Source organism: Copadichromis virginalis, linkage group LG15 (genome assembly GCF_057382275.1).
Source record: "Copadichromis virginalis isolate Kocher_CV1m ecotype Utaka linkage group LG15, C_Virginalis_male_GT1.1, whole genome shotgun sequence".
Taxonomy (NCBI): Eukaryota; Metazoa; Chordata; class Actinopteri; order Cichliformes; family Cichlidae; genus Copadichromis; species Copadichromis virginalis.
Genome location: NC_140632.1, coordinates 39944166 through 39969728, shown reverse-complemented (window position 1 = coordinate 39969728; position 25563 = coordinate 39944166). Strand labels below are relative to the sequence as shown.

At 42.7% G+C, this 25563-nt stretch overlaps 2 protein-coding genes across 5 annotated transcripts in view; one reads left to right on the top strand and one right to left on the bottom strand.

Moving 5' to 3' along the window:
* Window position 1: 1 nt before the first annotated feature.
* prkacba (protein kinase, cAMP-dependent, catalytic, beta a) lies at window positions 2-22301 on the bottom strand. Of its 2 annotated transcripts, none has more exons than XM_085433333.1 (10): window positions 21954-22301; window positions 9225-9286; window positions 8797-8925; window positions 7420-7518; window positions 7069-7151; window positions 6704-6830; window positions 5952-6047; window positions 4434-4556; window positions 3552-3716; window positions 2-3441 (listed from the first exon to the last, which is right to left on the bottom strand). In XM_085433333.1, exons 1-10 carry the CDS (start codon window positions 21997-21999, stop codon window positions 3316-3318), a joined length of 1056 nt encoding a protein of 351 aa, XP_085289459.1. In that variant the 5' UTR covers window positions 22000-22301; the 3' UTR covers window positions 2-3315. The 2 variants fall into 2 exon arrangements, with proteins under 2 accessions (XP_085289459.1, XP_085289458.1); XM_085433332.1 differs by lacking the exon at window positions 21954-22301 and adding an exon at window positions 10823-11237.
* Window positions 22302-23555: 1254 nt separating this feature from the next.
* Window positions 23556-25563, top strand: part of ttll7 (tubulin tyrosine ligase-like family, member 7) — a 98460-nt gene continuing 96452 nt past the window's right edge. The window contains exons 1-2 of one of the 3 annotated variants that reach the window (XM_085433329.1): window positions 23556-23599; window positions 23935-24031. The gene's annotated coding sequence lies outside the window, so the exon portion shown is untranslated. Of the gene's footprint in view, window positions 23600-23744; window positions 24032-25563 lie in introns of those variants that run through there. The other 2 variants (XM_085433331.1, XM_085433330.1) reach the window with 2 other exon arrangements.

The window sequence follows — 25563 nt, the reverse complement described above, 5'->3', positions numbered from 1 at the left end:
CTTTTTAATAAAAAGAATTTATTATTGTGACATATTCTTTGTTACATAAAATCTGCTACAGCAAAGTATACTCCCCTTGCAAACACAAATATATATGAGTGGGAAAACAAAAAACAAAAAACGTGTCAGCCGTCTAAATGATGTGCAAAAATTCCACAAACTAAATAGAGACACATTTCAGATTATTGATCCCATACTGGCACATGTGACTAGCTACAGAGAACTCATAAACGGATTTCCTGCAGTCAGGAGTGTGAGGTGGTTCAGGGAAAAAGTGCCATCATTTACATGAAATCTGACAAAGATTACACAGATTGGGAAATAAAGGATACGGAGATACAGATGTGGAGAGATATGGATTTCCTACACAGTTTCTGGGAAGATTTACACACACACACACACACACACACACACACACACACACACACACACACACACACACACACACACACACAAGCTGTTTGGGACTGTGCTTTTCAAAGTCCTGTTTGAATATTTGTTCTGGATTTTACCATTAAATCCTGTCCAGACTTCAAAGTGAGAAGAAGAAAATTGTTGGATCTTTTTTGGTAAATCTGTTTTTAAAGGATTATTTAAAAAAATCTTTCTTTAGACAAAGGAAATGAAAAAAAATAAGTTAAAATCAAAAGGCTATCATTTTAAATAGGCATTTGAGGTGTCAGTGTACATAAACGTAAGTCTTAACAGGGCAAATAAAAAGTTACACAGATAAAACTTTTCAGTATATTCACTGTTTTTAACACTTGCAAATAAAACATTTGGAGTCTTTTATATGAGAACTATAGACGATTAAACATTTCAGTGTTTATTCATTATCTCTAAATATAAATAAAACAGCATACGAAACAGTTCTGTCTCGGAAATGAAAACAAGGGTAAATAAAAAAATGTCACATGCTGGGCTCAAACAGTAAAATAAAAGTTCACATGTTGCCAATATTTATGTATAAAATGCTACAAAATAGCATTCAGTCTGCAAATCTTTTCACATTTGGTTTCTATGATTGTTGAACTTGATTCAATTGCATTTTCCTCGCATACAAATACTTGAGCATCTTGTCAAATTATGACGAAGCTTCTCAAGACTTAAGGGACATAAAGTGAAACACTGTCAATAGTGCACTGCTATTCCTGACAGTGTGAAATGTAAAACTCGATTTTCACACAGCTGTGAGGATCAAACTCTGACATTCGTGTGGACAGCAGAGACAAACCTCTGTTCACAAAGAAAAGAACGTTTCTGATGTCCGGATGAAAGAAAAGTCCTTTAGATATGTTAACCTGTAACCGGAGAGTTGTTTGTTCTTTACTTAGCGGCAGGGAAAGAGTGAGAATTAATGGGTCATGAAAGTTGCTCATAAAACCTTATAGAATATGATTTAACAATAAATTAAAAGGAGTAACTGATATTTTGGAGTCTTATGAGCTTATTTCCTTTGAAAACTATTATTTTTGTCAGCTGTGTTACTGATGTAAAAAAAAAAAAAAAAAAAGAGCGAAGAAAGCATCAAGCGTGGCCGAGTTGAATTAATACTTTAAGGTGATGATATTTCAGTTTTCTCTTCACTGTTTGTGAATGTTGTGTTTCTTTCTTAACCCATATCCAATTTACTTGTTTACTGCATGAATGCCTGAGGCTTTGGAACAATTTAAAAGGTAACAAACGAAAAAGTGGAATATTTTTAGGCTGTTATCAGGTTGTTGTGACACATCTATACAAACATGAAAAAATGACAAACAAATATGGCAGGTACACAACATCTTGCGATTGTTCTGCTCAAAACACAGCAGTTAAAAGACAAAAAAACAAAACAAACAGCAACCTAAATGAGACCAACACTGCTTCCCCTTCATGATAAAACCTCACGAAAATATCACCACCTGACCTTTCAATTACTGAAAAACGCACTAATGTATAAAACAAACCATGTAAATGTTGTGTTGTGCACAGTGATATACTCAAATTCTCTTAGTTCCCTTTCTCTCTAACATAGCCGTACCAGAAAAAATATATTACTTCATTCCATTATGCTAATATCACACCAAGACTGAGGTAAAAAGGAAAAGTCCTGCGACCAGATATGGATAAACGATGCTACAGATTGATCAGCACAACACTGACAAGTTTCTGCTTCATAATAACACTTGTCAATATTGATCCGCTTCTTTGAGCGTGCCAAAACTTCAAGAAGCCATCACCGCTTCTTTCCCTTCATTGAATTGTGGTCATGCCCTAAGGAAACACGTTCTTTAAAGAAATCAAATCATACATCTATATGCACAAATACACAATTTCAGGTCTCGAGGGCAACAGAGGGATAAATAATGATATTTAAAGCTGGGCTAGGCAACATGTTTTCGGCATTTTTTTGGACAAAAAAAAAAGAAAACATTTATATTAACCTCTCATCATATTTAGCTTCAAATGATCTTAGAGGGAGCTTTATTGCTGCATCTCCACTAAAGCCCACTCGAAACGCGACATGTGACGGGAGACTCTGGCCTATCACGGGTCTTTCAAACGACACCAGGTAAAGTGGTATAAAAAGGAAGGAGAACATCAGCACAGAAATAAAGACAAACTGGTGCCGTGGGTTAGAATTCTAACTTTCACCTTGTAGAGATGGGTTTGGATGTTGCGTGAAGCCAAAAGTTTGCATTTGCAGCCTGTGCTCGGCTGATGGGAGGGGCTTCGGACGGAGATGGAGAGCAGCAGCGAGAGGCGCCGTCTATTTTCAAATCCTGGCTTTAGCTTTAGATTTACTTTCAGTGTTTCTGATTAAGGAATACTAAACTGAATCCTACGGGAAACTAAGTCATGTAACAGAAAACGTGTAACAGCCAATGAGATATCAGATATTTAAACGCTCTGCCCAAAAGTGTCCCTTAGTTATCCAAAAGCCTAAAAACCACATCATGTGCAACACCAGCTAGCTGCTTCAAAGTAAGATTAATATTCGTCTTCAAGTTGCTTCTCAAATAAGAACTTAAATAAGGGACGACAGGACACAGACAGTGGCAAACATAGAAAACAAGGTAAAAAAAAGAAACACAACAGGAACGTGGTCTGGTACTCTGTGTTGCAGCACGAGGGGTGTCTGCATAATGTGCCTGTGTATAGATTAGTGCTAACAGCACGCAGGATCATGGCAAAAAAAGGAGCTCATTCGGCTGTGTGGACTGAAGGAACTAGGCATTTGTTTGAGCACGTGATGGCCTCAGTTCCATCTTAACCCTCAGCGGAGTGCAAATATCCCAAAACACAAGAGCCCTGATTGGGACTCTTGCTCGTTCACTAGAAGTCAGCAAACTCTTTCGCACACTTTTCTGTTTGCGATACACGGATCTCCTCCTCTTCATAGTCATCAAAGTTGCTTGTGTCTCCTGGTCCTCTGCACTTTGGCAAGAAGGGAGCTTCAACCTGAGAATTTAGGAGGATATGAATTTTCCATTTTAATATGAACCACATCCAAAAAAGGAAGCGCGAGCAACACACTGATTATTTTCCCTGGGAAAAAAAACAACACCAACCTTTCGCTCATAGATGGCAATCCAGTCTGTTGTGGAGAACCACTTGTGATTCTTTATGTCATTGACACCATTCTTCAGGTTCCCAAATCTCTTTGTCAGGTCAACCTGAAGCAGGTTCCTCAGCAGATCCTTGAGGTCGGAGCTAAAGTGAGAGGGAAATCGAACCTGCAGAATTGCAAAAATACATAAATAAATCAAAGATGTGGGTTATGAAACACAAATTGCAGAAAAATACTTTCACTGTTTCGCTTATTACGCTGAAATAAAACAGCTAAAAGCACTAAAGAACAACTGGAAAGCCAAAAGCAAGCTGGTCCCGATGGTAGTCAGCAGTGTCCTCCTTCTTCTGGCTGGTTGCCACAGCAGATCATCTGCCTCCACCCTATCCTCAGCATCTTCGTCTGCCAAACCAATCCTCTGCATGTCCTCCTTCACTACATCCATGAATCTTCTCTGAGGTCTTACTCTGGCCCAGCAGCTCCATGTTCAACCATCTCCTTTTTGCCTCTCTAACGTTGTCTCCAAACCGCTCATCCTGTGCTGTCCCTCTTGGTCACTCCCACTGAAAATCTGAGCATCTTAAACTCTGCCACCCAGAGTTCCAGCTCTTGTGCCACTGCCTCCAAGCCGCACATCACAACACCACTACCATCTTGTAAACCTTCCCTTTCACTCTTGCTGCTATCCTTCTGTCACAAATCATCCCTGACACTCGTCTCCACCCACTTCACCCCACCTGCACTCTCTTCTTCACCTCTCTTGTGCATTTTGGATGGTTGACCCCAGATATTTAAACTCATCTAGCTTCACCAACTAATATCAGAGAATTTAAACATTGGAAAAAGTAAAGCTCAAACATTGCTCCTGCTTATCTTTGCATACCTTGCCAGAAACAATTTTTTCATAAATCTGGATAGGCTGATCAGCGAAAAAAGGAGGGTAACCAGCAGCCATCTCGTAGACAAGAACTCCAAGAGCCCACCAGTCCACAGCTTTGTTGTAGCCCTGAAAGAAAAAAATGTTTCATCAAATTTTAAAGACTTTTCTTGGTCTATTTTTAATTAGAAAGCAAAAGTAACAAATTATCTCAAATTTGGAGATAGTCTGACTCAGAGAGCTAAAGAAGCCCAACACAGGGCACAGTTGCAATTTTGACCTCCAGGATAAGGGGCATCTCTTAACTGACCACCCTCTGTACTCGCTTGTCCAAGTACAGAGTAATAGTAAAGTCATTTCTATCTAGTCTGATGTTTCTACTGATGCCTCTGATGATATAATCTACTCTCCGTGTCAGACTTTTCGTTTTAAAGCCAGAGTTCACATGTCCGCTGAACATTAATGGGAACGAGCTGACTTTCTTTGAGCCAGTAGCAAAAGAACTACCTGGAAGACGTCATAGGGGGCCTCTATAGGCCCGGACCAGATACTTAATATTTAATTCAAGAACATTTTTGGTAAAATGGACTCTCAGGCTCTCATTTTATTAATTATAACATGTAATGCCAATGTTAATTAATTCCATCACTGTTTTTTTTTTAATAAATGACTTCAAAGAAAGATCAGTAATGTGTAATTTACTATTTATTTATTTTATCTGATGTATTAATATTTATGTTTAAGCTCTTTTTGCAAAAACAGTCCCCGAGGAGAGAAGGTTCAGTGTCCCCGTTTCTAAACATATGAAGCGATACTGAAGAATGTAAATGGCCCACACACATTCACACACTGGTGATGGCAGCTACACTGTAGCCACAGCCAGCCTGGGGCGCACTGACAGAGGCGAGGCTGCCGGACACTGGCGACACCGGGCCCTCTGACCACCACCAGTAGGCAACGGGTGAAGTGTGTTGCCCAAGGACACAACGACCGAGACTGTCCAAGCCGGGGCTCGAACCAGCAACCTTCCGATTACAAGGCGAACTCGCAACTCTTGAGCCACGATCGAGACAGATAAAGACCAGGACAGTGGCTCGTTGTTGTAAAGCCTCTGTGCTACAGCAGAACGAGCTTTAAACAAAACAAAGGCAGTACTGGTAGAGCTCTCTCCACGGCTTATTTTGTGGGCCTCTAGATCTACACTGTATGACTAATACAAGGATTATATCCTGATGTATTAATATCCCGTAGTTATATGGGACAGAGAATAATTTAACCTCAGCACTGACTCAAATCTGTAAGGAAAGACATCAGCTGACACTCGGTGTCAAAGGCTGCCAGTGAAAAATGTGCTTAACTGGAGTGAGATCAATTAGCTGTTTGTTTGAATTTCTAAATGACAAGTGATTCAATATAAATGTGGATTTGTGCACAAAGGTCAGCACACAAACTGAACCATCACCCAGCAGCCTCCAGCCGGACATTCAAACATGTAAGATGGGCTAACTGTGTATGAAGCCTCACCTTGCTGAGGATGATCTCTGGAGCCAGATACTCAGGAGTTCCACACAACGTCCAGGTCCTGCCCTTTACTCTTTTGGCAAAGCCAAAGTCTGTGACCTGAGATAAAAAAAACAACACAATTGTTATAAGAAGAATAAATACATAAAGGTAACCATGCAGGACTATAACAGTGCAGGTTGACTGAACTATCACAGGTTTGACAGACACAAATGTTACTGTCACAGGCAGAAACGCACTAAATCAAAACCCACTGAACTACACACAGGACCTGTGAGAACTGTGGTTTTCTGAAACTGTTTAACCAGGTTACAACGCAGAGTTTACCACTCGAATTAACATTTCAGACTGGCAGATCTGTTTCGGTGTAATAGACTTTTTATCATGGCTTTTAATCTAGTGACAGTTTCAGTGGCTCTAATCTCTGCCGGTAGAGATTATTAAAAATCCTGTCTTCTTTATATGTTTATTTACAATAATTTAGGCTAATACGACTTATAGAACGTTACGTATAGAACGTTATTTTAGAGACAACATCGAGCACGTACATGTCACAACCTCTCAGGTCTGGTTTTAGACTGACTGCAAACACAGAACAATGTCAACTAAAGTCTTTAAGATGTATCTTGCTTCAGTTTTGTCCAGCTATAAACTAACATCTGAAGGCTTCAGCCCCCAGGCTGTCCTATTAACACACTGTTTCTGATTTGCTGATGCCTTTCCACTACTTTTATTTCTTTACATTGACTATATACCTGGATATACCCATGTTGGTCTATGAGCAGGTTTTCAGGCTTCAGGTCTCTGTAGATGAGGTCTAAGGAGTGAAGGTACTCAAAGGTGAGCACGATCTGAGCTGCATAAAATCGAGCATGGTGTTCACTGAGAGAAGGAAACACAGACAGTCAGATACTGACGGAAAATATGAAGGAACTCAAGTCTCTTCTGAATGAAAGACAACTCAGTCAAACACTATATAGGTGTAGGTTTCTAATTCATTTATAGCTCTGACAGACCAAAACAGAACACCTGAAATTGCTTTTGTTCAGCTATTTGTGGCTACAACAGCAATCGCAAACAAAAAACAACCGAACGCTAACAATAATTATGTGCATAATACCTGAACCTCCCAGTGCGTCTGAGGTGTGAGAACATCTCTCCACCAGGAACATATTCCATTACCATGTAGAGGTTTGAGTTGTCCTGTTAATTTAAAGAATACATATATATATGTATATAAATATGAGAAATTAATGACATTAGGACAAGAGACTAACCACATGTGCAGTTTAAAGTTAAGTTTCTGTTCTTTGGACTCGGTCATCTTGTGTGAAATAACTCTGTCACAGGACAAAAGCAACCAGGGGACTTGGTATTTAATCTAAATGTGATGACGACATGTTGGCCAATTAACCGACAGGATTAACTGTCTGGAACAAATACAATCTTTACACCTTTGTTTTGTCCTTACCTTGAAAGCGTACACCAGTCTGACGAGGAAGGGGAAGGAGACGGCCTGCAATATTTTTTTTTCGTTTAGCGTGTGTTCTATCTGCTTCAATTTCACCACCTAAAGGGGAAAAAAGAAAAAAGGCAGAGACATAAACAAAAAAATCATATCAACGAAGTTGCAGTGCTGTCCCACACTCACGCTAAAATAAAGGCAAGCGGTAATCTCAATAAATAACATCCGTACAGAATAAAATATATACAATAAGTGTAAAAATGAAATGTGTGTGCAGAGACATAAACATAAGAAAATAGCTAATCAGATCAGGTCAGGTATTAGCAATGATTACAGTCGTTGGCTTGTTGTAAAAACTGTCCCTGGGTTTATTTGTCTGTGACCAAATCTCTCAGAGGGCAGCAGATAAAACGCCCAGTGTCCCGGGTGTTCCTCAGACCGGCACCATGCTGTGTACCCATCTGAGACAGCGGGTGCTGTAGAGGTCCTTCAGGCAGGGAAAGGGGTGGCCGATGATTTTCCAGGTGATGTTAATAACTCTTTGAGTTGCCCTCTTGTTTTTTTCCATGTTTTACCGCAGCTTCAAACGTATTACATTTTTACATTTTTTAACTGTGTTTCTGTGACTCTCCACACAGTTTAGAGTAAATTTTGTTGAGGGATTAAAATCAAACTATTCAATTTAAGATAGATAATCCATCACTAAGGACTTCCTGTGGTGTTTAAGTCCTGTTATTGCTGCGTGGTCACGCAGTCGAAAGATAAAAAATCTATTTAACACGAGCTGATGCACAAAACCTTGCAGAAACCGCTGCCCAGTGACGCTGTGCACACCACGAGCTATGCAGCCAAAAGCTGAAAGTAGAAAATGCTTTTGGTTATAAGCTTACTGTTAATTCTGAGACATCAAGACATCACCAACCCGAACAAACTGTGAGACATCGCTCAGCAGGACATTTAGAGGATATACAGTTTATGTTTTCGACGGTATAGTCTCATGCTGTACCGGAGGACGCTAGTGGAAAGTAATGGCTGCAGAAACAAACAATAACATCCATACAGTGGAAAAAAAGTGTGAAAGCTGTGGTTGTAACTGTTGAGCGAAACCAAAAGCTAAACAGGTTCACCTCTTGAGCTGATGGTGAAATTCAGGGGAACACGAGGTTGCTACATGAGCAAGGCACTACCGGCAGGCCAATCTGCCTCTAAACTTTCACATCAGTATTTAAAGATCGAAACTGCGGCGTGAGGCGCCTTTGAGGTTTTCAAAAACATAATGTTAGTGCTGAGAGGAAACGCTCCATTTCCTTTTATGAGAAACACAACATCTTTGCAGTTTACAACACCAGCTCTTATGGATGCAAATGCAAGCCATTCGCTTACCTTTTGTTTGTCCAGGATCTTCATGGCATAGAACTGGTTTGTTGCTTTATGTTTCACGAGCATTACTCGTCCAAATGATCCAGTCCCCAGGGTCTTGAACCTTTCAAAGTCATCCAGGCTTGTTGTGCACTAAAGGAAACACATTATCAGTGGCAGGAAAACAACCAACACTAGCAAATGTTAAACTATGTGTACTTATGGAAGCCACTAGCTGTTTATCTTCATGCACTGTAGCTCAAAAACACAAGCTTAATGGAAATGTTTTTGAAGCACATGCCTCTGACACAATTATGCAATCGGCCAGCATTCAAGTCAACAAGAAGGAAATGACGAGGCACAACTGAATCTCTCATTTTTACTCAAATAAGAATAAAAAAGTGTACTAATCAGAGAAAACGTTTATACATTACCCTTAAACAACAACCCACCTGTGGTGGACACTCCCATTTTCTTAAGAAGTCTTCTTTGGCTTTAGCTAAGAACTCTTTCACTATAAAAGAAAAGATCGGTTTTGATAATTAGAATTAGAGTTTAGATAACCGGACAAGGTCAGTGCACATGCTCAGGAAAACAAACTGGGATAGTTTAACATGTTCAAGAAAAACAAACAAGGGCAGTTCACACAATCAAGGCAAGGTCAAGCAAAGGTCAAGTACCAGGGAGGAAATGTCATACTTGACAAAAGAGGAAAAAATATTTCTATTGAAAAAAAAAACAACCCAAACCCTCAAACCACACACCTTAGCAGGACATGTTAATTCATAAAGTGATGCAAAGAGCTCTGAGGACTTTACAAGTTGGCCAATTTAAAGGCAAGCTATTCTGCATCTCTTTCAGGAGGAGGTGGGGGTAAAGGCAGTGAGGCAGGTAGTGAGACAGACAAAATGCAGAACAGATCTGAGACTACAGAGCAAGCCACAGAAAGACAGCGTACTGTGAAAGTCACTGCAGACATGAGCTTTCCAAAGTCAAAGAGCCATCAGATGGTGCCTACAGTGCCGCTACACTTTGGTATGTTGCTACCAATTTAAATCTATACAGTCAAGGCTGCGTTTGACTAAAAGTAAGACAACAAACTTTCACTCTTTGACTCGGGACGCCTCATGGAAAAATGAGCATACCAAAAGTCTCTACAGTTCACCAAGGGTTTGCAGGAACATTCATCCACATGGATGGAAATGATGGAGAAGAGAAAGAGAGGAAGAAGCATTTATGAAGTCTTGAAAGAAAATAATGTAAAACACATTTTAGATTCACACAACAAAATGATAACAGAGGAGACAATGTAAGGCAAAGCCTACCGCCAGACTAAATTTAAAACTTATAAAACTCTTCTACACTGAAGTAATGTGATTATTTTGGTTTGGTGACTTCCTTTATCGTCTCTGAAAACGTCAGCTAAAATATTTAAGGAAGTTTACGTCTTATTGTGCAACATCAAGAAAATAGTTTCTTTTTTTTCTTCTTCTTTTTAAACAATTGAGCAACAAGCAGTTATTTTAGCCCACAGTCTTTTTTTAACACTAGACTGTATTCAGCAATTAAATCGAACTCTTTCTATCTTTTGTGCCACTTTTAGAGGCTTCTTTGGTCTGTGAAGAACAAAGGACAACACTGATTGAAGAGACATTTTAAAGGTTTACATAAAATGCATTTCTTTCTTGCAAAACGTTACACAATGACAAGACACAGATATTAAGACAATGTAAGCAGCTGAAGCACCACAAATGGGCTGCACTACAAAGCGTTATGCCTTCTCTGGTAGATCTAAAAAAATGGACAAATACAGGTTGTTAAATTGATGGTTAAGGTACCTCTAAATAGTTAAAAGCAGTAATCAAACTAGGCAGCTTCTTGCAAATGACAAAAATAGAGGCGTGCCAAAAAATAATTCGAAATAATACAATTTATACAGAATCAGTTGATTTAATAAGTGTTTCTACGGAACTATAAAGGTAGAAAATGCAAACCTGAAACCCAAGAAGTGGCGGGCAAATCTAAGAGTAAAGCAATGAACTGCACTTACTGCACTTATCCCACATGATGGTGAACTCAGAGATATGCGGCACGTCGCTCTCCTGTACTCTGTTCTCTTGGCTACCTTTACTTTTGTATTTGTTAAAAAAACGGCTGGCGAAGGACTGATCCTTTCCCTGGGACATTTTGAGGCAAATATTTTGGTGTGTGAGAACGACGGCTCACAGGCAAAGTGAGTACGTTTTGAGACAGAGCATCGATGGGACTTCCTGTATGTGCTCAAAGGCTCTGCGATGCTTGGCTAACCACATAAAGTTAAGCTTCCTGTTCAAGTGCTCTGCTTCAGTTTCTATGGCCAACTGCATGTCCAGTAATTCTGTGCAGAATCATTTAAAGGCATTTTCTTTTATCTCACTCACAAAAGATAACACTGGTTTGATAAAGATATACAAAATTAAAACAGCATGCATAAGACATCGGTAAGCCTGTTACACCCACTAAAAACATGAAAGAGAAGTTATCTCTGGCTTATTGTGCTCTCTGGTGGTTATGCTTTACAATGCAGTTTTTTAAAGAGCTTTCCTATTTGCTCCAAGTCACTCTTTTGAGCTGACCCTTTAAAGCACACTTCTGCAAATACTGGGGCAGTAAAAAGGTGACTTTTGGGGGGGCTTAACACCAATTTGGGTAACAGCAATAAAAGTGGAATCCTGTCGTTTAAGCAGATAAAGAAAATGGCACATATATACTGGTGTTGGCATAGTTGGCGACCAAACGTCCATTCTTAGTCGGGGAAAAATCTTGATGTTGTTTGATATTTGGGAACTTAAGAAAACAGTGTAGAATGTAGTGAACTCGTAGCTTGTCCTGCAGAACAGCTCTGACTGTTGTTTACAATACTTTCAGCACTATCTGCAGCACATGCAGCAGAGTACGATCACAGCAGAGCAGATGTTAGTGTGCAATCAAGTGCTATCTTTATGGTGAGTTGCAAAGTATTTTCTCAAATATACTGCTGTTGGGAAGTAATAAAACAATGATCTTATCCTTTTGTCTTTTTTATAATCACTTGCAAAGTATACAGTAGTGGTCAGACTTTTACATACACTCATCATGGGCATAAATGCCATGGTAATTCTGGACGTTTGATGATTTCGTTGAGCTGTCCTTTTTCTAGGGAGAAATTATTGTCATCTTCAGTGCCTTTAAAATCCATTTTGGATTTTCTCTGATCGCAAGTCACAATTATTTGGTTAAATGTTCCACGTTGCATTATGGCCAACTGGCTTTGGTAGCAATCAGAAAGACTGTGGCGAAATTCTTGTATTTGACCACACTCTTCTTGGGAGAGTTAATAGAGTTTGTTAAAACTGGTTGGTGTTTTGGCACAGACCCAGTAGGGTTGAGGTCAGGTCTTTTGGAAAGGCTATTCCAGAAGTTAAATGTTAGCCCTCTCTATTCATTCCAAAACCAGTTCTGATGTGTTTTGGATCATTGACCTGCTGGAACTGTTGGAATATGCAACTGTGTCAAGGATTCAAACATTTAGCAGTTTGAGGTAGGGCTGTGTGATACGACCAAAATCTCATATCCCGATATAAGACATCTATCGTCCGATAACGATATAAATCACAAAAATGTAACCACCACCACCACCACCATCTTCATCCGCTTTGTCCGGGGCCGGGTCGCGGGGGCAGCAGCCTAAGCAAAGAGGCCCAGACCTCCCTCTCCCCAGCCACCTCCTCCAGCTTATCCGGGGGAACACCAAGGCGTTCCCAGGCCAGCCGAGAGATATAATCTCTCCAGCGTGTCCTGGGTCTGCCCCGGGGCCTCCTCCCGGTGGGACATGCCTGGAACACCTCACCCAGGAGGCGCCCAGGGGGCATCCTTGTCAGATGCCCGAACCACCTCAGCTGGCTCCTTTCGATGTGGAGCAGCAGCGGCTCTACTCTGAGCCCCTCCTGGATGGCCGAACTTCTCACCCTATCTCTAAGGGAGAGGCCAGCCACCCTTCGGAGGAAGCTCATTTCTGCCGCTTGTATCCGCGATCTCGTTCTTTCGGTCACTACCCACAGCTCGTGGCCATAGGTGAGGGTAGGGACGTAGATCGACCGGTAAATTGAGAACTTCGCTTTTACACTCAGCTCCCTCTTCACCACGACGGACCGGTGCAGCGTCCGCATTACTGCAGCTGCAGCCCCAATCCGTCTGTCGATCTCCGGCTCCCTTCTCCCATCACTCGCGAACAAGACCCCGAGATACTTGAACTCCTCCACTTGGGGCAGTAACTCATCCCCGACCCGGAGTGGGCACTCCACCCTTTTCCAGCTGAGAACCATGGCCTCAGATTTGGAGGTGCTGATCCTCATTCCCGCTGCTTCACACTCGGCTGCGAACCGTTCCAGTGCGAGCTGGAGGCCTTCACCCGATGAAGCCAACAGAACCACATCATGTGCAAAAATCAGAGATGAGATTCTGAGGCCACCAAAGCGAAAGCCCTCCGCCACTTGGCTGCGCCTAGAAATCCTGTCCATAAAAATTATGAACAGAACCGGAGACAAAGGGCAGCCCTGGCGGAGCCCATCACCCACCGGGAACGAGTCCGACTTATTGCCGGCAATGCGAACCAAGCTCTTGCAACGGTTGTATAGGGATCGAATGGCCCGTAGCAATGGGCCAGACACCCCATACTGCCGCAACACCTCCCACAGGACGACCCGAGGGACACGGTCGAATGCCTTCTCCAAGTCCACAAAACACATGTAGACTGGTTGGGCAAACTCCCATGCACCCTCAAGTATCCTGGAGAGGATAAAGAGCTGGTCCAGTGTTCCGCGACCAGGACGAAAACCGCATTACAAAAATGTAACGTTTTCTGTAAATTTTGTGAATCTCGGGCAGCTCGACTTGTGTGAAGTGTTTCCAGCTCGTGTAGCTGGAGTCGAGTTTTTTAACCGATGCATGAAACGATACATTTTTAGACATAAGTTGTAACGGCCGCCGTTTGCTTTGTGAGTATTTATTACACGGCGTGCTGCGGGGAAAAGCCTGTTCTAACGTTTGAGTCTAAGGTTTATTTTTTAGCACCTGGCGGCTCTTTTTTACTTCTCATCTGTAAATAATCTGCTCTTTCACGTGATTCAGTTTATTTTGAAAAGTCTCAACAGGATCTTGAGCTTTATTGTGAAAGGTTTGTGTGGAACATAAACAAGCGGACACGCGATGCTGTTACCGTCGTTGTTGCTAACCACAACGCATAAAAACAGGCGCTTGTTCGTCTGTAGTGTGGTTATATTAAATATAAGAGAAAGAGAGAACTTTAAGAAATGAATATAGCCACTACAGTGACCATCAGAACCATGAAAAATATTGCCGTAAACAGGTTATTTTGCGACACCACGAAACAAACGATAGTGTAAAATGAAACGATAGATGTTTCTATATCGTCATCAGATATATATCGTTATATCAAACAGCCCTAGTTTGAGGTGAAGTTGACAAATCTGGAGGTAGTCCTCCTTCTTTGTGAAATGTACCAGTACCACTAGTAGCAGTTCAGCCTCTGTTCATGGCACTATAAGACTTGCTTCATTGCAGACAGTGACACAAGTGTTCCAGCAGTTTCCAGTTCATGACAGGGTTGAGCCTTGGTTGTTCCTGAACATACTCTCATCTGCGGGTGAGAATTTGGGTATTCTTTCTGACTTTGGCAGAGTGGTGACACATCCAATTAACTTGTAATTTCATACAGTTGTTTGAACTGATTGTCTTAAAATCTGTATGTGGTTTAGATACCTCAGCTTTTGTACATCTACAACTTTCAATTTTGCACTGAGTTCCTTGGACTTTCTCGTTACTCTGAGTATTGGTCCATCCCAATAAGTACTGACAAACAAATTATTTTAAATGCTGGCAAAGACAGGTAGTGATCTGCTAACTGAAAGGTTGTTGGTGCGATCCCTGGCTGCCACAGCCTGCATGCCAATCCTTGGGCAAAACACTAACCCCGAGTTGCTCTCTGATGCATCCATTGGAGTATGAATGTGTGTGAATGTTAGATAGAAAGCATTTATATAAGATAAGATAAGATTAAGATAAGATAAGATAACCTTTATTAGTCCCACACGTGGGAAATTTGTTTTGTCACAGCAGGAAGTGGACAGTGCAAAAGTTATGACGCAAAAATTAGAATACAATAAGAATAAATACAGTACACAACTGTACAGAATAGAATAAAATAATATACTATATACAGTAGAATAAAATAGAATAAAAATATACAATAAGATAAAAATAGAATACGAATGCTATATACAACTGAGTAAAAATACAACGATGCCAGAAAAGATTATTGCACTTAGTGTTATTGCATATGTGTGGATGTGTGTGTTTGTTCAGTTAAAGTCTTTGTTGTGGAGTCTGACAGCAGTGGGGAGGAAAGACCTGCGAAATCTCTCCGTCCCACACCGTGGGTGCCGCAGTCTCCCACTGAAGGAGCTGCTCAGTGCTGTCACAGTCTGCTGGATGGGGTGGGAGACGTTGTCCAACAGGGATGACAGCTTAGCCGCCGTTCTCCTGTCACTCACCACCTCCACTGGGTCCAGAGGGCATCCTAGAACAGAGCTGGCCCTTCGGATCACCCTGTTCAGTCTCTTCCTGTCCCCAGCAGAGATGCTGCCGCCCCAGCAGACCACACCATAAAAGATAGCAGAAGCCACCACAGAGTCATAGAAGGTCTTCAGGAGTGGGCCCTCCACTCCAAACGACCTGAGTCTCCGCAGCAGGTACAGCCTGCTCTGCCTTTCCTGTAGAGGGCGTCTGAGTTATGAGTCCAGTCCAGTCTGTTGTTCAGATGAACACCAAGGTACCTGTAGCTGTCCACAGTCTCAATGTTCATACCTTGGATGTTCAGTGGTTGCAGTGGAGAATGCTTGTGCCTGCGGAAGTCTACCACCAGTTCCTTGGTTTTACTGGCGTTGATCTGGAGGTAGTTCAGCTGGCACCAGTCCACAAAGTCTTGGGTCAGACCTCTGTACTCCTTGTCGTCCCCATCAGTGATGAGGCCGACTATTGCAGAGTCATCAGAGAACTTCTGCAGGAAGCACTGGGTGGAATTGTGGGAGAAGTCTGCAGTGTAGATGGTGAAGAGGAACGGAGCCAGAACCGTTCCCTGTGGGGCCCCCGTACTGCAGACGACCCTGTCCGACACACAGCCCTGAGTCCTCACATACTGTGGTCGGTCGGTGAGGTAGTCCAGGATCCAGGTAGTGAGGTGATGGTCCACTCCAGAGTTCACCAGCTTGTCCTTCAGAACCGAGGGAAGAATAGTGTTGAAGGCACTGGAGAAATCAAAGAACATGATTCTCACAGTGCTTCCAGCGGTCTCCAGGTGAGCGAGGGAACGATGTAGGAGGTGAATGACGGCATCATCCGCTCCAATGCCAGGCTGGTAGGCAAACTGAAGTGGGTCCAGTGATGAGCTTGTTAGGCGCCGAAGCTGAGCCAGGACCAACCGCTCCAGGGTCTTCATCAGGTGGGATGTCAGAGCCACCGGCCTGTAGCTGTTGAGGTCCTTGGGGCGTGAAGTCTTTGGCACTGGTACAACACAGGAGGTTTTCCAGAGCTGTGGGACTCTTCCCAACCTCAGGCTCAGGTTGAAGAGGTGCTCCATCACCCCACACAGTTGGTCCACGCAGGACCTAACGACCCTCGAGCTGATGCCATCTGGACCCGCTGCCTTCTTGCCATTAATCCTCCTCAGTTCCCTCCTAACCTGGGTGGTTGAGAGAGACAGGCTGGAGCCTTGTGTTGAGTGTGTATTGGATGCTGTTGTTGGGGGTGGGGAGGAGTGAGCAGGGTGAATAGAGGAGGTGTGAAGTGTCTGAGGTGGAACAGCAGCAGTGGGGGTGGGTGAGTCTGCAGCCGATGTTGGAGACTGCCTCATGGCTGAGTCAAATCTGTTGAAGAAATGATTCAGTTCATTTGCCCACCTCACATCCCTCCCAGGCAGAGAGTTCTGCTGTTTGTGGCCTGAGATGGTTCTGAGGCCTCTCCAGACTTCACCAACGTTGTTTTGCTGAAGCTGGTTCTCCATCTTCTGCCTGTAGCTGTCCTTCCCATTCCTTATCAGTCCCCTCAACTCTCTCTGCACCCTTTTCAACTCCTCTTTGTCTTTGGATTTGAAGGCCCTCCTCTTCTGCTTGAGGACAGCTTTAATTTCTGGGGTAGTCCAAGGTTTGTTGTTGGAGAAACACCGTACAGTCCTGGTAGGTACGGTGTTATCCACACAGAAATTAATATAGTCAGTAATGCATGTAGTAAGGCTGTCGATGTCCTCTCCATGGTCGTCACAGATCACCTCCCACACAGTCGACTCAAAACAGTCCTTAAGAGCCTCCTCGCTCTCCTCTGACCATCTCTGCACTGTGCGGGTGGCTGGTGGCACCCTGCGCACTAAGGGCTCATACACAGGGACAAGGTGCACCAGGTTGTGGTCAGATTTGCCCAGTGGAGGGAGAGGTGATGAATTGTATGCCTCTTCAGCATTGGCATACAGTAAGTCCAGTGTTTTATTGTCTCTGGTTGAGCAGGTCACATACTGGGTGAAGGTGGGCAGTGTGGAGTCCAGTGAGGCATGATTGAAGTCCCCTGATATTATGAGAAGGGCTCTCGGAGATTGTGTTTGCAGTCTGCTGACCACTGAGTGGAGAGTGTCACAGGCTGCATCCGCGTTGGCCGAGGGGGGGACATACGCTGTTATTGCGATAACATGCGAGAATTCCCGGGGCAGATAGTACGGACGCATGCTAACGGCTAACAGCTCAATGTCTCTGCTGCAGAGTTGTTCTTTCACAGTGATGTGCCCAGGGTTACACCATCTGTCGTTCACAAAAACTGCCAGTCCCCCTCCTTTCCTCTTACCGCTCTCTCTGGTCCTGTCCGCTCGCAGCATCTGAAATCCCGGTAGTGTCACGCTTGTGTCCGGAGTTAGCGGTGTTAGCCACGACTCCGTTAGCATCATGATGCTACATTGCCGGTGTTCCAGATCAACTGGCGTTTAGATCAACTGGCGTTGGTCGAACAGATGTGTGGCAGTCTTGCGTTTCAGGAGCTCCTACCGACAAACCAGCAAAAAAACGCCAAATGTGTCACCTGTGACACTTGTGAGGTTGTCTCAAACGCACTCCGTCAGTCTTGATGCTGTTGAACAACAAAATGTTTAAAAATGTGGCGAGTTTACCTGGTGATATCCTCATGCGCGACGCGATCGCGAAAACAGCAAACAAGTAACACCACGCCGTTGTTGTTCACAGGACAGCAAGAGTAAACGATCGGGAGACTCTTGTCGTCGTTATCGTTCCACTCGCACGGTTTATTTCACCGAATTCAGCGTTTTTGCTTCACAACTACAGCGAGCAGTTTGCTCTGTGCACTAACATGGAGTCGAGTCAACCAGCGCCACCTCTGGCCAAGTGCCACAGCCTACAGCCAGATCAACCTGTGACACACATCTGCAGCACGTTTGAATTCGTGGCATGCACATTTGTACCTTTCAATTGTGTGTTTGTGCGTCATGCAAATAAACCTTTGAAATGAATGAAATGATATCATGTATTTATTATCAGCCTACATTTGTACAAAATGCCAAATGACATACACATAGTCATAAGAATCACCATCCTGATATCAATACTTTTGCCCATAAGAAAAATGTCGTGAACAAATATATGACACACCAATATTTCACCAGTGTTGTAACTCACATGTCGCCAGCATAGTCTGCCTGTGTCTCCCCTCTGCAAACGCACATTTCAGAGTTGGATGTGATATACAGTCTGCATAAGTGTGGTCAATCCCATAACGATCCGTAAGGGGATGGCAGCTACGCTGAATGTACAGCAGTCACACAGTGATCAGCAATAAACAGTCCCCAAAACTTGCATATAATCCCCAATGTGGAGCCCATCTACTGACTACCACATAGCAGCTGGACCAGTCCCCAATGCAGGTCAGTCCACTGCTGCCACCTGTGGCCAAGTACCATAGCCTACCACTAGATTAACTTGTGACACACATCTGCACCTGCTGCTATGATCACATTGAGTAGAGGCTGAGTGGCTGCACTCACACGTGGTGCATCTAAATCTACCCACAAACATGTTGAAAGATGCAATGCCAGCAATGTGGATTGTCAACACTGACAACAATCAGTAAGCAAAGACAACAGGGATCATTTGTTTCTGTTTATTTAGCACCCACAACATTTGTAGTCGCCTTCTGCACAGGGGAAGTCCACACACACCGTGTGGTACCACTTTCCACAGAAGGTGCAATCTGCAAGATTGAATGAGATTGTCAGGGTCATTGTCTGACTGTTTATTACTAATCACTGTGTAACTGCTGTACATTCACAGTAACTGCCATCTCCTTATAAATGTTTATTAGATTGACCACACTTGTGCAGACTGTATATCACAACCAACTCTAACATGTTTGTTTGCAGAGGGCAGACACAGACAGACTACGCTAACGACATGTGATGTTACAACACTGGTGAAATATTAGTGTGTTCACGACATTTTTCGTATGGGCAAAAGTATTGATATCAGGATGGTGATTCTTATGTGTATGTCATTTGGCATTTTGTACAAATGTAGGCTGATAATAAATACATGATATCATTTCATTCATTTCAAAGGTTTATTTGCATGACGCACAAACACACAATTGAAAGGTACAAATGTGCATGACACGAATTCAAACGTGGTGCAGATGTGTGTCACAGGTTGATCTGGCTGTAGGCTGTGGCACTTGGCCAGAGGTGGCGCTGGTTGACTCGACTCCATGTTAGTGCACAAAGTAAACTGCTCGCTTTAGTTGTGGAGCAAAAACGCTGAATTCGGTGAAATAAACCGTGCGAGGGGAACGATAACGACGACAAGAGTCTCCCGATCGTTTACTCTTGCTGTCCTGTGAACAACAACGGCGTGGTGTTACTTGTTTGCTGTTTTCGCGATCGCGTCGCGCGTGAGGATATCACCAGGTGAACTCGCCACATTTTTAAACATTTTGTTGTTCAACAGCATCAAGACTGACGGAGTGTGTTTGAGACAACCTCACAAGTGTCACAGATGACACATTTGGCGTTTTTTTGCTGGTTTGTCGGTAGCAGCTCCTGAAACGCAAGACTGCCACACATCTGTTCGACCAACGCCAGTTGATCTAAACGCCAGTTGATCTGGAACACCGGTACTCCCTCTGTGACCAGGTTAGCGACGTGAGCTCATCCATCTTATTGGGCAAAGATCTTATGTTTCCAATGATTACAGAAGGAAGAGATGGTCGATAACGTCTCCTTCTCGGGCGACGGCGCTCCTTCCCAGCATGACACCCCCGTCTTTTCCTCCTCAGCTCGCTGGGAATGTCGGGTCTATCCGCCGGCAGTACCGCTGCGGGACGCAGCGCTAACAGCTGATCCTTACTGTAAACAAAGGATCCCTGCTCTGGGTCCCCAGACACGCGTGAAAAAAGTAGAAATAAACTAAGAAAAACGACCAGAACTAGCACAAAACGGTAGAACATGGTTGCAGAGTCTAATTACAATTATATAGAAAAAGCATAGCACAAAACGCTTGTGTGAATGAATGAATGAGGCAAGTTGCATAAAGTGCTTTGAGTGCTCAGATAGAGTAGGAAAGCGCTATATAAAAAACAGTTACATTTACACTTTTTAAAAGTCATATATATATTTGGTATGCATACTTTTGACCCTGTGTGGATTAAAGAAAATATTCAAACTTTTGGTCCAATTCTTGCTTTTAAAGTCATTAAGGACGTATGCCATACAATCAGTCCACCTTGGAAAAAGAACACTTCAAAGAAATCATCAAAAGCCCAAAATTGCTATGATATTCACTTCCATGATGAGTGGATGTAAACACCTGACCACATCTGCATATGTATATGTAGGAACCATACTGACCAACATCCTGATGGCAAAACATTTTTTTCTGTACCTATAAACCCAGTATTGATAAATTTAATTTAATGTGTAATATTTGAACAGAAATCTAGATAACACAGAATAACAGTGTGTTAAGTTTCTTCATTCATCACAGTGTTATTCTACTCAACTCCAAGCCCCTCCCTGCAGAAACTACAGGTCTCATGAGTCGCTAAGACTGTGTGAACAAGTGCCAAACAGAAAGCAGGTCAAGAACAGTGCTCTCCAGACAGAACACTTGGAATGGCACAGTTTAATGGATTAGGCTGGTCACTACTCACAAACACAACAGAGTGCCTTCTGGCTACGTCTCCAAGTGATTAATAGAGTGCTTTAGGATGCAAAATTCCTCTCCAGTAGTCGCAGTTTGACTAAGATTTTGCTGTTTTTGGATGTTACAGTATCAGGACAACACTTTAATATCACTATAAGAAAGCAGTGATCAGAGGCATTAACGCTTTAATTTACAGCAGACTTGTTGACAGCTGACTTGGCACATCAGTGTTAACCAGGTGGGAAAGACAGTGTCATTTCTTTTTATGCAGCCACTGTGTGGAAAACAAAGCAATTACATGTTTATTACACGACCATTAATCTGGTTTAACCACATCAAGCAGCATTCTGGTCAGCTTGTGAGTCAGTGGTTATCAGATACCTGTTGTTAGCACTGACCAGGCCTTGTTCTGCGGCTTCAGTGGAAACAAATGTTTGCTGATGTTATCTGGGTCTACACACGCGATATTCGCCCTTTGGAAACTGCAAACGATGCTTTGTCGTTTAATCGTTATAGTGTTATAGTGCATAGCCTTAATACAGTTTATTCTGAGATGCTGTCTTTAACACAGACTGATTTAGATAACCAAAGAATATGATGCTGAGGATCACACTACCACATCCTTGATTATCCTTCTCAATAATTAGTTGACTGTAAAAATTGTAGCACCGTTTTCCGCTGAGGTAAACAAACACGAATCATTACGAGACCGCAAACACACCTCATAAACTGCCCTACCAAAGATGGTTCTTCTCTGCAAACCATATTACTGTAGTCTCCCGCTAACACTGGACAACTGCTAAAGGCTGCTCTCCACTCACTTTTATAAGCAAGCTCACACTGCACAATAACTAATGTTAAATGGCTGCGAGGCCAGCTGGATGCTTTCCAGGTGCTCACCGCTTTCTTGTTCATTGCCTTTCTTGGCAGTTGCTGCGTTTCCCATGGTAGGAAGACAGGGCGATCCACAGCTGGCTAGGAGCGATGATGGTGGCGGTTAGCTAACGGGGGGTACTCCGTTAGCTAGCTAACAAATATCAGCTTTTGCTAGCTGGCTGGTTGAAAACGACATCAATGTCTTCCCTTTGTGCACAGAACTTCGATGTGCTCTGCTCACCGCCTTGTTGATCAAGGTCCTTTTGTCATTCAAGTATGCCTCCGCTGGAATGACAACATGATCCAGACTTTTCACCTCTGACTGCTGTCGTTTTGTGCTGCGTTCAGGTCATATGGGAATACCCCGGCAAGGCTTGCTCGGTGCAATGTTGCCTTCAGGTACCAGTCAGAAATAGTGGACTTATGTCTACATTATACTGATTATGTAAAACTGCTGTAACCTAATGTGTTGCTGTTTTTGGCTCTTGTTTTTATTGGTATATTTGACTATATTTTCTTTTCGTGTTTCACCTCTTCAATAGAAACGTCTTTCAAGTTAATGTTTGTTTTCATAAAAAGATTTAATATGGCCTTTGACCTGATGGCCACTGTGTCATTTTTTGGCATTTAACAGAAGTTTGTCATTCTACTTGCAATAAATGAATTTATTAAAGCACGTTTTAAAGGATAAACACACACATATAAATCTAAGCTGATATCACAAAAATACAGCTGCTCACAAAATAAGATGTCCATTCCAGCTGTCATAGGGCGAGATGGGGCTAACACAGACAGGCAGGCGACCACTCATGCATAACCCCATGCATGTGTTTAAACTGTGGGAGGATTCTTGAGCACCCAGAGAGAACCCATCCATGCATCCATCCAACCCTTCTCTTTTGCTTATCCAATTTAAGGTTGAAGGAGGGCTGGAGCCTATCCTAGCTGTCACAGGGTGAGAGGTTAGGTGTACACACAGAGAATATATAAGACCAATACAAATAAGGCCCTATGCTGGATTAAACCCATGGGCTTCATGCTGTGAGGCGTCACTGTTAACTGAAATGCAGATAAGACGGTTATAAGAATATAACAACGGATGATAAAAGATTATAACCAGTAGTTTGGAAATTTGCTCGGCAAGCAGGGGTTGCTAGTTCAGTTCCAGCTGGAGACACAAATCTCTCTTTAGGGAGGAAGCGTGTCAGGTGAATGAAATCAAACATGCTGAGCTACCTGCTGTGGCGACCCTTTTGTTAAAGGAAAAGCCATACTGTTATTCTAGAATAAACAAACAAACAAACAAACAAACAAACAAACAAACAAACAAACACTTTAAGCTTCTCTCCCCCCCCCCCCCAAAAAAAAAAAAAAAACTAAAAATAACAAAGAAAATAAATAAATAAAATGTTTTAGTTCACATCTGTCATAAAACTTTATCATAAACTAGTATTCCGAAAATACAGGTTCTTCCCCACGAGTCTTAAAATGTGGCACATCTGGCTGTAGTTTTGGACACGTTAATGAACTCGGAGCGGGACGCGCCCATTAAATGCAGGGTTGTTTTTAGCACCATGGTCAGCGACACAGTTGCTAGGTAGCTGTCCTGTGTTTGTATCAGTGAGTTGAGGAGGAAGAGCTGTACCTACACTAAACAACGACCTGAAGATGTACGAAATCTCATTCGCAGTAGTGGTATCACTTTTCCCTTCCTTCACAGCTACTTAGTAGATAAATATAATATGTGCTGACTTAACATATAAGCCGCTCAGGGTGCTAAATGTCACGTAGTTGCCAAATTGCGAATGCAAACTTCAGCACTTCCTTCAGGCTTCCCCCCCACTCTTACACACCGAATGGTTTTGCCCATGGACTCGCTCCAGCACTCCTAGCACACAAGAGCACTACAATATACAGATTTTTGTTGTCTGTCAGCCAACGTCTGTTTGTTGTTTAGTGGCGGTAACACGAAGCAGGCACTGCTAAAGTCTTGTAAACATTCCAGTGACTGGAGGGCTTCTGCAAAGACTTCTCCAAACGGTGGCTGTGTCGTCCGGATGAGAGCAGCAGAAGCTACACTGCCAGCGCTCGGAATAAATAAGGTAACGTTGAGGGGCTACTTTGCTTTCGCCTGTGCATTCTTCGCTAGGCATTACAGCTAAGCTAGCTGTAGAATAGCCTGGGGGTCATTATGTTGTCTTTGAGTAATTGTGTCATTGGGGAATATATTATTTGTTTTTATGTTACAAAATTGAATAAAAATGCTCTCATTCGACTACACTGTAAACGCTGCAGTGACACTGAAAGTTAGCTGGATGGTCACACTGCCAGATTGTTTCCTTGTGCTTTGATTCTTCCACCTGACCTATGCAATAGCAGCCTAGCGTTAGCTACTGCTTGCTAGCAACTCATTCATGGCAGGAAAACACCTGCTCAGGCTATGTGACATTTCATTTGCGAGCACAAGCAGTTTTCTTGAAAAGCCGATATATTACACGCGAGATTGTAAGTAATCGTATTTGGTGCTAATCTTTAAATACGAGGAAGATATTTTAAAAAAGAGGGGGGGATGGCCTATAATCCCACCACTGATCTGGAAGATACCATATTGACTACTTTGCTGTGACATGCATAGATTCCCCCTTTTACTCTTGTGCAGCAAAGCGTTTTAGTTCAGACCAGCTTTGCAAGAACCCCTATTTTATTTGCGCCAACATATGGGTGAGCAATGAGAAGCTTTAATTATATGATGAATACGGAGCTTGAAGACTGGATTGATTCTGTGCTTTTTGCAGTCGAGTGTGCCACTTGCAGACCACATGCCGACAGGGCACCCTGCTAGTGACCATTCCCATCCGCGCAGATGGATTACATGTTAATAACAAGCTTAACATATTCTGAATGTCATCCTGCCTGTAGGCCATATGCCAGACACACGGTTTTTGACATAAATATAAATATGATATGTTTAATCTCTTATTTTCATACATCTTGTGATGTGTAGTAGTAATATACTTTATTACATTTGAGTAAAGGTTTCGTGTGAGAAATTTAACCTTACTTCAACCATTCCACAAATGCTAGTAGCACTGAAGAGAGGTTCACATTTTTACAAACTACAGGCGTTTGCTGATGTTGTTTTTTTTACTATGTCCCCTGTGCTCTGTGCAAAATGCTTTGCATAGTAAGCAAATGATTTCATTAAGCCAAAGGCTTTCTGCCCTTTTTCTGTTTGTAAATCACTTTTCATTCAGAGCTTTGTGCAACTGTGGACTGAGCACTGTCCACACTGTCCATGTTTTTTCACCCTGTCCCATTTTATGTAGATGAAGATTGTAGATTGCAGTTAATGTATTCAGTTAATTTCCTTTCCAAGGTGGTGGCTTTAATGTAACATTTGACAAGTTAGCATAAATTATTTCTGATGAAGTTATCCTTAACATTTAACTGTTGCTGTATTTCAGTTCCCTGTGGGCTGACAGCTCCCACACTTGTTCCTCTTCATATGTTGAGGAAGGCGTGAAGTCAGTGTTGGGTCACTGGTTGGAGCTAATTTTAGATCCACTGCGATTCAAAGCTCTCTGCTTTCCTGTGAGAATTGGCCACAAATTTAGCCCTCATTATTGAGGTGTCA